Source organism: Nothoprocta perdicaria, unplaced genomic scaffold, assembly GCF_003342845.1.
Source record: "Nothoprocta perdicaria isolate Ctin4 unplaced genomic scaffold, notPer1 scaffold_206, whole genome shotgun sequence".
Lineage (NCBI taxonomy): Eukaryota > Metazoa > Chordata > Aves > Tinamiformes > Tinamidae > Nothoprocta > Nothoprocta perdicaria.
The window spans coordinates 649,923-662,584 of NW_020455272.1; the positions used below are offsets into that span (position 1 = coordinate 649,923).

A 12,662-nucleotide genomic window follows, 5' to 3' on the forward strand; every position below is an offset into this window, starting at 1 on the left:
TTGCAGCATGGCCTATTGCAGCCACTATCTACAGCAGGAATCAAGAGCTGGCAATACCCACAAATGACAGCTCTGCCTCCACTATTGCCTCATATTAGATGGAGACATTTCACGTTTCAGTCCCTCAGCTTAATAAAACATGCACAAGAAGCAAAATATTAAACATAGATCTGTGCAATAAAGGTCAKAGGTGCACAGCTTTCAGCAACAAAATTACTTTAAGAAAAAAAATGAGCAGTGGTTAGCAGAGGCTCTAACAGCAGTATTTTTAGCAGCACACACAACTGGCTGAAAGGCCAAAATTTGGAGTGGAAGTGTTAAACGCTACAGACATGGTTTAACTTTAGCAGCTCATATATTACAAGTTAGCAAGCCCAATTACAGGCATCTCCCTTACAGAAATTGGTACTTCAGAAACCGCTGTCTTCTTATGAGATCTGTGCTTGATGAAGAGGAGCAGTTAAAAAGGTTTGCCAAGATGACCACTAACATGGATAGGGTAAACTATAACCTGTGTTATGGATCCTAGAAYCACGTGCTGTGTGTCCCCAGGAAATGGCAATTTCTTTAGTTCCTTTAGTTCCAAGCTCCATTACTTCTAAGTGATGTTTCACAGCCCCCMAAAGGGAACACTCTATATTTTGTGACAAATACTAACTTATCACCACTAACCTTACAGCCAGAAAGAAGGTGGCTAGTGACAAGAGAGGCCTAATGAGACTGTAGTGCTAGAAACCTGTATTGGCCCTTGTGGAGAGAGAGAGAGAAATGATCCCAGATGAACTCCTGCACCAACTGCTGCAGGAGAGCAAGGCCCAGTAAAGAGGGATGAAAATCCTACACTACCAGCAGAAAGCAGAAAGTTTACAAGGGCACAGACCTCCTGTATGCTGCAGAGGATGGCATTCCACTTATTTTTATTTAAGTCTGCTTTCCATATACATCTGCCATATGCTGCATCCTAAAAAACCCAAATGCAGTCAGAGTAGYTGGATATAGGCCTGTAACACCCCATAGACAGAAGTGTAAAAGTAACCCCCAGAAATTCTGTCCCTGCACTGCAGCCACCCTCCTTTCACCTTTACTTCAGGTAATGCCCTTTTCCAAGGCCTCCCATCTCAGCTATTTGCAAGGCAATGCCCGAGAGCAGCACCGAGCACACTCACAGGCAGAGTTTGCTCCTTCTGCTGCGCTTGGGTGGACCTTTGGGTCACATCCTGACCATCTGCTTTCCTGCAGGACTGTGCCCCACAGCAACCTTGCCTGCTCGGCTGCATTTCACATCTGCACAAGCCAGGCTGATAAAGCAAARGAGACGTGAAGCCTTGAGTCTTGCAAAAGAGAAAAAGCACCAGGTGCCTTTTCCTTATTACCAAGCTAGAATAGGAGCGGGAAGATGAAAATCAGTTTGCACGATTGAAAAAATGCAAGTAGCCCCCAAGATGGTTTGCTGGCGCTTGCTSTCCTCTGTTAAGAGCCTCAGAAAATAGGTCAAAACCTGAATGAATATGAAGACTCAATTCTTCTTATTCCTGGAAGCAGACCAGCCAGGTCAAATCACAGGTATGTCAGATGCACATCACAGAGAATCACTCATCACCCCTTTTCCATGGACAATTGAGAATTTTAATCTTCAGCTAAGAAATCCCGCTCTGATAAAAGCCTAAGACAAGTGAAAACAGAAAACTAAGAATTAATAAAGACACAAATCAGTTATTTAAATCCTCTMTCACTGTTTAAAATGCTTTAGTTCTTCCTGCCATGTGCTAACTTTACAGCAAAGCCTAGCTCTGCTGTAGGTGACTGTCAGGCTGGAAAGGGTATTCAAGGGAGATTAAGTGTTCTTGGTAAAAAATGTTGAAGCGTTTGYCTTTCCTCCCTACAATATAAACTAAAGATAAACTAAATTCCACATGGGAACAAAATAATCAATTCCTGTCTCTCTTCTGAACAAGCAAAACAGGAGCAATACGATTCTTACTATGACTTTAATGTCAGCATCAGCCCCTTTACTAAGGGATCTTCTCCTATCTTCAGTTTTTTGTGTCTAAAAGACTTTTGTTAAAGGAAGCCTGCAATATAGTTCTTTGTTCAGGGCACCACGCTGAATTACCTAAGACTTAGGTTGCAATTAGGTAAATAAGTAATACAGCAAAACAGGAGCAAATATCCAGAGAAAAGCAGTTGATGCTGAGGAACTGACATTCACACTCCACATATTTAGGAGGGGAGTGTTATCTCAGACCAACTATAGCCCGGTCCATGGACTGAAGTTATACGCTGAAGGAGAATATTCTTCAGCTTAGTTTTACCCCAGTTGAATCCAGCCSTTGCACTCCGAGACCATTTGCTGGTGCAAAGCAGGGCCAGCAGGCAGGTGCAATCAGGAGCGTGGTTTCACAAGCCCATTCCTGCSCCAAGTCAGGATGCTAATGCTCTCGCCAACTCTACTGCCATCCTTATTTCAAGAGCGCCTGGGCTTTTTAGATGGAAAACAAAGGCTAGAAGCCAAACAGCACTTCACAAGGTGAGAACACCAGCCCATTTAACTCATCCTCTGCATTCTCTGATTTCTTTTTTTTAACATCCATGATATGGAACTTGTCTGTTTCCTGACTAAAGAACTCAGCAGGAAAAATGGGGTGCAGTATGTGAATTTACAAGTAAGTCACCCTAGCAGAAGGCATGAGAATACAATTAACTAAATTCTGTGACAGACAGGGTATGCAGCAAAAAGACCTGAAGCACTACAGAGAAACCTGGACATTCCCACAGACAAGTAAAAACATCTATTCCAAAGTGCTGAACGTAGAAGCAATGCTGTTGTGAATCTGAGAGGCCTTCAACAGCAACACAGCCCTTTGACATCTCCTGTACTAAGATTAAAAACAGGACTTTTGCTTGTAGTAGTTTAAGTTATCTCACATGTGATCTTCTCATTAAAAATGGTCCAGTCAATTAATGTTTGAAACATATCTCTCCATGTAGCTATTTCCAATTGGCAGGTATTGGTAAATGATACCACTACTTGAAGGGAATTGGCTTTAAATCATGTTTAGAACACATCTGCCAAGATGCTGCTATTACAGGAAAGGAACTTTAATATGTTGCCAAATTTTCTGCATGGACATTTCACTAAGCGTTCTTCTGTAGTCTGTGGTAAAACTCACACTTAAGAGATACAAATGAAGCAGGGAAGGGCACCAGTCTGCAAAGACTAGTTATTTAGGCTGTTTTAAGCAACTGTAAGACTGACTAATTACTTTGGGTGCGTTGCTTGAATTACYTGAAAGGGCCTTGTTTTCAAAGGGCCTGCAAAACAGACCACTCTCAGGAGCCACAAGTTCGGCCAGCCACGCTTTGAAGGAAGCCAGAACTGAAAATAATCTACTACAGTATTTGTATGCATATCTGTCTAAAGAAGGAGACCACAAAGAGGTCAAAAACAATTTTTTCCTGGGAAACATTAGTGAAATCACCCAGTCACTGGAAAACTATAATCTAAAAGCAAATAAGTGTACCTGTCTGAGTTCTCCAGGAATAAAACAAGAGGCAGGATTTACTATATCCCCTCAGGCCCATCTTTCTTTTTTTTTTAATTTAGGAACCAAATTTTAAGAGGGGGATCCTGGAAACATCCCGGGCACGTCACACCCTAACTGGGAGCCACTTCAGCTTACAGAGAGGTGCTGACAGGTTGTCCTCATGCAGAGGGAGCTGACAGCCTAACCAAATGACTTCAGCAAAGTCACATCACTGTGTCATGTTACAGTGTGCACCCCACAAACAGCAGGAGTGCAAAATCCTCACCATTACCTTGGCTTTCCATAAGGCGTGTGAGATGGGGTGAGGGAAAAGCAGAAGGAAAAGCAGAAAGAAGAAAACATTTAACTGGCCCACTGCCGTTTGCTAGAGGTGACGACAGAAACAGAATTGGATTGGAAAATAAAATCCTTGCTCTTTGGCCTTGCCTTCATTTGTTACCTGCGTGCCATCTAGCTCTGAGGAACCAAAGCATGGTAAAACTATTTGTYGCAGATCTTTTCAAAGGGGCTAAGGGAATAAAAATAAAATAAAAGGAATAAAAATTCTTGAGCACTATATCCTATGTGTCCACCCAGACGGGCACAGTTTTTGCCTCTTCCTAGCTGTGTTTCGAGCTGCAACCGTGCAGCCCGGCCCTTGCTGGTCAGCACCCYGCAGGCACTGCCAGACTTGATGGGGCTGCTAGCACATCCACACGCAAAGCTACAACTGCCTCGGAGGTGAGGAGGGCTGACAAACAAGAACAGAAACTGCAGGGGCAGGAAGCCTGTTGAAAGGGCGATTACCAGCACGCATGGAGTATGTGCAGCACCGCTAACACTGCCTGTTCTCCTGACGGCTGTTCCCCGCTGTGATCAAGCACAACCGCTCTGGAGCGCAGCTGGGCTTGGAGCCATCGCACTAGTTTCCAGTCTCAGAGGTGGCCCCACACCTAGAGCACCAATGCTCAGGAAGGGGAAAATGGAGTGGAAGGGTGGGGCTCTTCGACAGGGTATTTTTCAYCCAGAAGTGGAGGATTAGATGTTTTAACTCACCTGTGAAAGCAGTCTCCACCCCAAAATAGGCACAAAAAGTAAGGAAAAAAGAGAGTTTAAGTGGTACTTACGCGGCATGATCCCTTGGCTCACCAGCTCCTCCCGTGTGCGTCGCTGCTGGAGCTTCAACTGCAGCACTGCACGACAGCAGAGAGAGGGAAGAGAAGGAAGCCCATCAGTGTGAGAAACAGCCACATCTTCACATGCATTCGCTTTTCTTCGTTGGATGCCAAGGCATTTGCGAGCAGCAGCACGAAAAGGGTCCCCCTCCCRGCCCGCTCCCCTGCTCTACTGCAATTGCAGAAGTAGCCTCGAGCAGAAAGGTTTCCGTATCTGCTGCGGGCAACAAGTTAGAGGAAGTTGCAAAGGGTCTTGGCAGGGTGATAAAATCCACAAACCAAGCCTGTTTCTCAATTCTTTTCTGCAGCACCGTGCTCTTTCCAAACCATTAATATTAAAAAAAAAAAGAAAAACAAACAAAAATACAGGCAGACTGCACTCCAGTAAAAACAGTGTGACACTCAAGCTGCGAACGACTGGAAAGCTCTAACTGCCACGTGCAGATTAAACTGATATGACAAAATTATTGGTCGTTAATAGTTGGTCATTAATTTCTGAAAATTACAAGGCTGATTTCCTTTCTCAGTTCAGAAATTCTTTTACCTTGTGAAACAACTAATGAAGGTGAAATATCATCATATAGTTAGAAGTGTCCTTGCCCCACTGCAAAAGGTATCCTTTACGGGAAGATTTTTTTCCCAATTTATTTTAATGAAACAGCACATAAATATTATTTTTTTGAAATGCAAGAATCGGTTCTATTACAAATCTTTACTCATAATATCTACATTTAGGCTACAACAGCAGTTTTCATTTGAACTGTCAAATCAAAATAGTATTTTGGGAACTGCTCTTAGGAACCATCAAGGACAGCTCCCATATGAAAGGGACCTTTTGAAAATGAAGAAAATACACACACACCCCCATGCTCGTACAAACACATATCAACTTAGGTCAACCTGGGTGAACATCAATACACACTGAACCCTCTTACAATCAACTATTATGCTGTGTACGCRACGCAGCATTTTATAAAATGAATGACATGGCCTTTTCCCTGTTTTTAGTTCCTCTGTGAAGCTGATGTGTGTTGTACAGTCCACAGAGCAGAAGTCCACACAAGTGGAACAGAACCACCAGAGCACACAAGTGCAATTCAACTATGCCGTCCTATTACAACCATCAGACTTCTTTTCTCAAATACTTTTTACAGTCCAATAAATTTCTTTCATACATTGCGTCCAARTCTACACTGTACTTTCCCTAAAGTAGGAATCAAAATAATAAAAGCTGCCATTGATCTACTTACATCAACATGTTTTACTTATTTCTTTAAATGTCCTACTTGCAGTTCGCATTTGACTAAGACACATCCTCCAGTGAGGCTTCTAGTCTTCATAGGAAGCTAATGAGAATTGAAAATCTCGGATCTTCCTTGGTTATTTGCACAGTGGCTAACCACCTTCACTTAAATGCACGCTCGGATTTTTCACCTGGATTTGTCTACCTTCARCTTCTGTAGGCTCTTGCTCTATCTTTCTGTTAAAGGCTTATGACCATCAGAACCTATGGAGGTACTTCTGTAGGCAGTGTGCAACTAGGTTCCCTCTCCTCCTTTCCATAAGCTAAACTCGGATTTCTTAACATACGCATCCGAGGGAGGATTTATTTTAACCAGGGGGAGTTATTTAGATTCCGTGCAGGCTACGCTGATTCCGTGCAGGCTCGGAAGAGCTAGAGATGGGAGGCGGGAATGCCCGGGGGACGGCACCGGCCCTTCGTTTGGCTGTGAAGCTGCAAACAGAAGTGCTAGTCCCGGACTCTTCCTCCCACCCGGCCATGCAATCGCGCTCCTCCTTTTGGGCTGCCATCAGTCTTCATATGATCTCACGGTTGGCCTGTCCACAGAGCTCTTTATTTGCTGGATTAGTTTTGAGGTGGCTGGAAGGCGGAACCAGGTGATGACACAGCGACACGGGCACCGCTGCCAAGAGCACGCAGGGGTCCACGGTAGACGGTCTGAGTCACCCCAAGTGGCTCTGGAAACACCCCTGAGGAGCCCAGGGAGAAGTTCGCTGGCTTGTCCATCTCGCAGCTTGCTGCCGCACCGCGTCCGGCTCCCCCTCCCTGCACTTCTCATGTTCGTCTGACTGCACTCACTGACTGGACAGAAAACACAGCCAGCCTAAGAAGTGAGCAGTTCACTGGCAGGTTAGCGAGTCCACCTGCACTGCTGTATAGGCAGGGATCTGCTAAAGCTATCATGACGTGTCGGGGGGAGACTTCCCCTCCCAGCACACCACAAAGTCGTTTCAGCTCTGTTAGAGACACATTTAATGTTAGATACACTCGAACTCTCACTATGTAGTATTTTTTCCACTCCTGAGTCATTGGGGGGGCTTGTTTCCACGTCCTGAATTAGCACGTCTCACTAAATGCAGAGAAACGAGGCACGGACCTAGAGCACTGGGCTCCCCATCTTTACTTGCAGTCTCGTTATTACTCATTGCTATCCCCTTACACATCTAGCACTGMATTTCTTAGCCCTCTTCGCCACAGCACTGTCATGTTTACTCGCTAGGACTACTYACCTTTCCAACTCTTTCCGACTATACCTGCTATCTGCCTGGGTCACGGGTTATCAGGGACAGCCTCCTCCACACAGGAGTTCCCCACTGCGTTTCCTGCTCTTCGGTGTCCAGCCCCTGTGCCCAGCTCTATTTGYACACTCAGGGCACAAGTGGTCTCATTCTGCCTAAATGAGCTAAGCAGCTTTTTACTGTTGTTACAATCATCTCTGCCTTCCACCCACACCTTTCTAGCAATCGTCCTACGTTTGTTTCCAGGCCCACCAGGTTCATCCCATCTAGAAACTTTTTTTTTTTTTTTTTTTTAATTGCAGCTAGTTCCTAATCAATTTAAGAAGCACTTTGTTAAATTCAGGGATATTTTAAAAATCAAACATACTTCACTAGTAACCAAAAGACCTTATTCCAGACAACACCTCTAGTCACCAGATTTCTAGCATGGAAACAAGAAAACTGCATTTGAGCAGACCTCTTTGTCAAAAAATGGAAATGCTGAAGGGCAGGATTATGCTTCTAGGCTTATACCATTTAATTCTTCATCAATTTTTCCATGGTTTCTTCCTGGAACTGATATCACATTAGCTGGACTTCACATCACTCACCTCTTTCACTAGTGATGCAAAATGTCACTTCTCTTAAACTCTTCTGAGGCCTCATGGCTACTCCCAGATTTACTAGCAACCAGTCTCAGCAACAGAAGCAGAGATTTCTTCAAACGATACGATTCTCTCCCTCACTTTAGCTTCCCCCATGAATTTCTAAATATATCTTATTTATACAGATCAGCTACCATCTATTACCCTTTTTCTCTACTCATTAAATGTATTTTTTATTTTCAATCACTTTGTTCCTCCATGGAAAGAAATTATCAACTGTCAAGAGGCCTAAATTGGGGAATAGGAAAAGGTCATTTTCAGAATATTTTTTAATTGGCACTAAGTGATTCTTGGGATTTATGAACACATATACATAGATGTATAAGTGCAAGCTATTACCAGCACAAAATGCACTTTTTCCTCAATACAGTTGATTACAGGGACAGGGAAGAGGGCAAAAAGGTTTAATTCAATTCTCTCCTGAATCCACTTTGGCTTAAATAAGTACTTGGAGTTCCAAACGCCATTTCATATATTTAGGAGATCACCTGTTTACATGTGCCAGTGTGTGAATCCTATATATAGATTAACAAATGTCCCGAGAGCCAATCCAAGGCTGCTGTACGTGGAGCTCAGCCAAAAGTCTAGAATGACAGGAGAAACTCAAAGTTRCTCAAATTGGACTGTAGCTCTTTCAATCACAAACCAACTTTTTTTGTTGTTTTCTTTTACCGATGTACTTAAATTCTAAACTAATTTTCAATTTAGGGGAAAAAAAAAAGTCCTATAAAAGGTGGTGCTTATCTGCTGCCAACAAGATAAGTTTTATATAATGACTTTCTGATTGTCTCTTTATTCAACTTCTTCACAATCTGTGAAGYGTTTTGTAAACCCTGCACTCTGATCGCATGCTCCCACTGCAAAATCTAATCATTTCCCAATTCGAAAAAATCTGGGATTTAATTAAAGAAGTTTTCAGAGCTCTAACGAAGCATTTCAAGACTGAGTGAACYATTCCAGCGCCACGTGGGAGACGCTGCTGGCAGCAGCGTGGCGAGGGGAAGGGAGGCCCTTGCGTGGGTGGGCGCTAGTGCTGCAACTCGGCTGCTAGCAAGGGCCTTACGCTTCTAGGGAGGCGTCGCCAGACTCAGTATTTCATGTCCATGCCGTAGTGGGACGGTAGGTGTGAACCTGCAGGCAGAGCCGAGCAGCRCCTGGTGGGGAGGCACAGCAGAGAGAAAGCTCCTAGCAAGCTGTGCCCATCCAGACACTTTGGGACACTCTTCTCCTTACGTCCAGCGGGAGTTGAGGTGCATCCAAAGGCAAATGTTTATGGGGAGGTAAGTTGTTCTTTTTGCAGCTTGGCAGCTWCAGCGAGTCTCCGCTTACACGCACATCCCCGGCGTGGCTGGAACCGCCCCAGAAACGGCACTGCAAGCCCTGCACCTCACAGAAAAYAAGTTGGCAGAGAAAAATAAATGCCCTCCTCCTGGGAAATATGCCACATGCCGTGACAGGTTCTCAGTGACAAGCCAGGCTCTGCATTTCCTGTGTGTTGAGAAGCAGCAAGGAGGGCTCCGTGGTCCCGCTCGAGGCTGCCGCTTGCGGCGACACCTCGCGCTCGGTTAACATGGGCTGCTCACCAGGCCAGTTTCCCATTCATATAAAGCCTTTTCTCCAGTTGCATCCCAAAAAGCACAAAGAAGTGTGCAAGAAAGGTAATGATCACTTATAGGCAGGTCACAGCACCTCAGCACCAGTCCTGGGGCAGGACAGGGAGCAAGGAAGACCAAGAGAACCGAAGAAAGCTCCCCGGAGGTATGAAGCTCGTGGACACCATTTACGGGCTTTGCAGATGCTGCGAAAGCGGCTTGCCTGACACGAGCACTCATCCTGGCGCCCCGCTCAACAGGCGAGGTGACTAGAAAGTGAAACCACCACAGGGCAAGTGAAAATGGCCCGGCTTCGTGAGCCGCGCCGAGGGAAGCGCCAACGCAAGTAGAAGCGCTAGAAAGCAAACTAAGCACTTTAATGGTCATAGAGGTTCCTGGCCTCTATGCTTTTAAGCTGCCTCCTTGCTTGTAAGCTGCTCAGCACTCCGCATTTGAGAGCTCTGGGGCATGAAGCCTGCCCCTTTGAAGAGCAACCCCTCCACCTTTCTGAGCACTACCCATTTGGCAGGAGGATTTCCACCATCTYGGCACCGACTGGGCCCGCTCTGGCTCAGGCCGCCATTTGCTGCCCGCACGTGTGTTTTTCCATTTTTCAGGACCTTCTGCATAATGCCATTAGACTAAACCAACAGCAGGTGTACAACCAATTTAATTATATCATGCAATCAAAAGTCCTGGACAGCACAGGAATATTCCTGAACAAATTCAGCACCACTCTGAGTGCACCCATGGCCTCTGCAACGGGGCCGAGTGCCATGTTAACTGATGCAATGACAGGTGAAGCCCCCATTGCATTCATCACCTTGACCCCTGCAGACACTCTGATTACATTGAGAAAAGTATTTTTCCCATATTGCTGATGCACTTAGTAGTCCCAGTGGCCCAGGAGCCAAAGTCARACCCAGCTTTGCAATATGCAGCACATTTGTCATTGGTCTGAAGGGAAGTTGCAACCCTCAATCTCTAACCCAATTCATTAGCTTGGAGATGCAGTGAGGGAGCCTTCCTCTTACTCCAGAAATGATCTCTGAGCATTTTCCAACTATGCTGAAAAACAAATGTTGACTCGTACTTGCGCTTTCGTGCTTCAACGGGAAGCCAGCTTAGATTCGCGTTCGTATGTCAGCGAGAGCAGCATCTGCTCAGTTCCAATTACAAAATCTTCATATACCAAAGCAGCAAAGGGCAGGTAGAATTACAGATTCTTTGTTGTGTGTGTGTGTGTAGGATCAACATAAAGTGTCCAGAAAAATTTCAGCTACAATATTTTGTGTTCAATAAGTGAGTGAGGCTGCACTGGTCAAAATCGATTCTGAAAATAACTTTTAAATGGCTGAGGTCGACAACTTGTGCACCCATCTACCCCCCTCAAAATAACTCACATTTTTCTTGCACTGTCAACACCATACACCATCCGACGTGGCATTTACTGGACCGGTGGTTGAAAACAAAGAAAAAGCCAACTTTCTTGGCCTTTTTCTTTTAAAAGGCATTTTGGGGAGCCTAACGGCCTTTTAATCCCCGAACTGCTGATGGGGAATACATGCTGGCTCAGCGTTTGAGCGGGCGGCGCCGTTAACAGAGACACATTTGAGTGAAGCAGACTGTAAACGACACCCAAACTGCGGGGATTAGATGGCAGTTTGCTACCCAGGGGAGGGAATGCCAAAGCTCTGTCCCTCTGCGGGGTGAAGGAGAAGCAGCAGGGCACACTGCTGAGCCTCACAGTTTGCAAGGTGCAGGGATGGGATTATATCCCTTTGAGAAAATTTGCAAAAGGGCTTGTCATGGGCCTGAGCGAAGGGAGAGTTAAGCAGAAGTGTATTGCTGTCCTAGTTGGGACTATCTCGGATAGTTAAGCAGAAGTGTATTGCTGTCCTAGTTGAGACTATCTCACGTTCCACTACCGCTTTTCTCTGCTGCAGCAACAACGGCTGCTATGAAATGCAGGCACGTTTCCTCATCCCTCCCGTAGCAACCCTGCTAGGGAGAAAAAGGCTTGCAGTGGTGAAGAACAGAAGGCAAATTCGCTTCAGTGGCTACAATTTGTACACGAGCCTTTTGCACTAGAGGCAAACGCCACTGATGTCTACTCATGGGGTGCTCTTTGGAGAAGTGGGATCGCGATCCGTCTCCCTAAAACCAAAGAGGAGCAAATCCTGAAGAGGAAACAAAACCAGGATCAGGAGTGGTTCCTTATTACAGATCACATGAATGATGAAAAGTGGATTTCTTGGCAGGGGCTACTGCAATATGCTTGGGGGCCAGGTGTTGCTGATCATTTTAGTGAATATTTATGAACACTGATAGCCTCCTTTCCCAGCTCCGCTAATGCAACAGAGAAGGTCACAGACACAAAGTCAAGCAGGAGGTTTAATCAAGAAGAACRATATAGCTGCATTAAAGGTGGCAGTATAGAGGACCTGAAACCGTTTGCACAACCACCTTCTTATCCTTTTAGTAACTTCTTGTAAGCACTAGAAACCTGTATAGATGGAAACAGCAATACAATTCTGCCTGAAACAGACTTAAAACATCTCTCAAGAGTTTCTTAAGAAACAAAATAGATCCTTCACTTCCAAAGCAGCAAATTTCAAAACATTTCACAGCAGATGCAGTCTGCTATAGTAGTCCAGGGATGTAACGTGGCTCATATAAAACTAGCTTTTTTTTTTTTCCATCCAGCATTTCCTTTAGGCCCTCGAATGCCCAGCAGCTTCTAAAAGCAGCTGAAAAAGTGCAGAAAAAGGAGTAAGCTGAGCCACCTTCGCTGGACTTTTAAAAGMCAAAAAGAGGAGGAAGGAATAAAATAAATCGACTCTTACCCTCAGGAGAAGAGCTTTATTCTTCTTGATAAAATCATCCTCTTCAAAGTTTCTACAATTTTCTACAGCCCCAAATGTTCCTGGGCGCATATAAAATCATTAACATGACATGCAACTCCCACGTGCCTGCTGATATATTAGAAGCACTGTCTATATGACTGTGTTTCAGAGGACTAGTTTTGACAACTAGAGGCAGAAAACCAGCTTTAGGGCAATATTCCCTTTAACTGTTATTTGTTGGGAGAATACTGCTGAAGGAGTAGCATAAAAAATGAATCCATTTTTTAAATGTTTTCAAAGCATGCTAAATYACATACATTATTTTTTAATGAATCAATTT

At 44.7% G+C, this 12,662-nt stretch overlaps 1 protein-coding gene across 1 annotated transcript in view; it reads right to left on the bottom strand.

Annotated features, from left to right (window-relative positions):
• Positions 1-12,662, bottom strand: part of MRTFA (myocardin related transcription factor A) — a 96,407-nt gene that overhangs the window by 19,944 nt on the left and 63,801 nt on the right. The window contains exon 5 of the mRNA XM_026038275.1: positions 4,652-4,717. Within this exon, the coding sequence (XP_025894060.1) occupies positions 4,652-4,717 (66 nt within the window). The remainder of the gene's footprint in view (positions 1-4,651; positions 4,718-12,662) is intronic.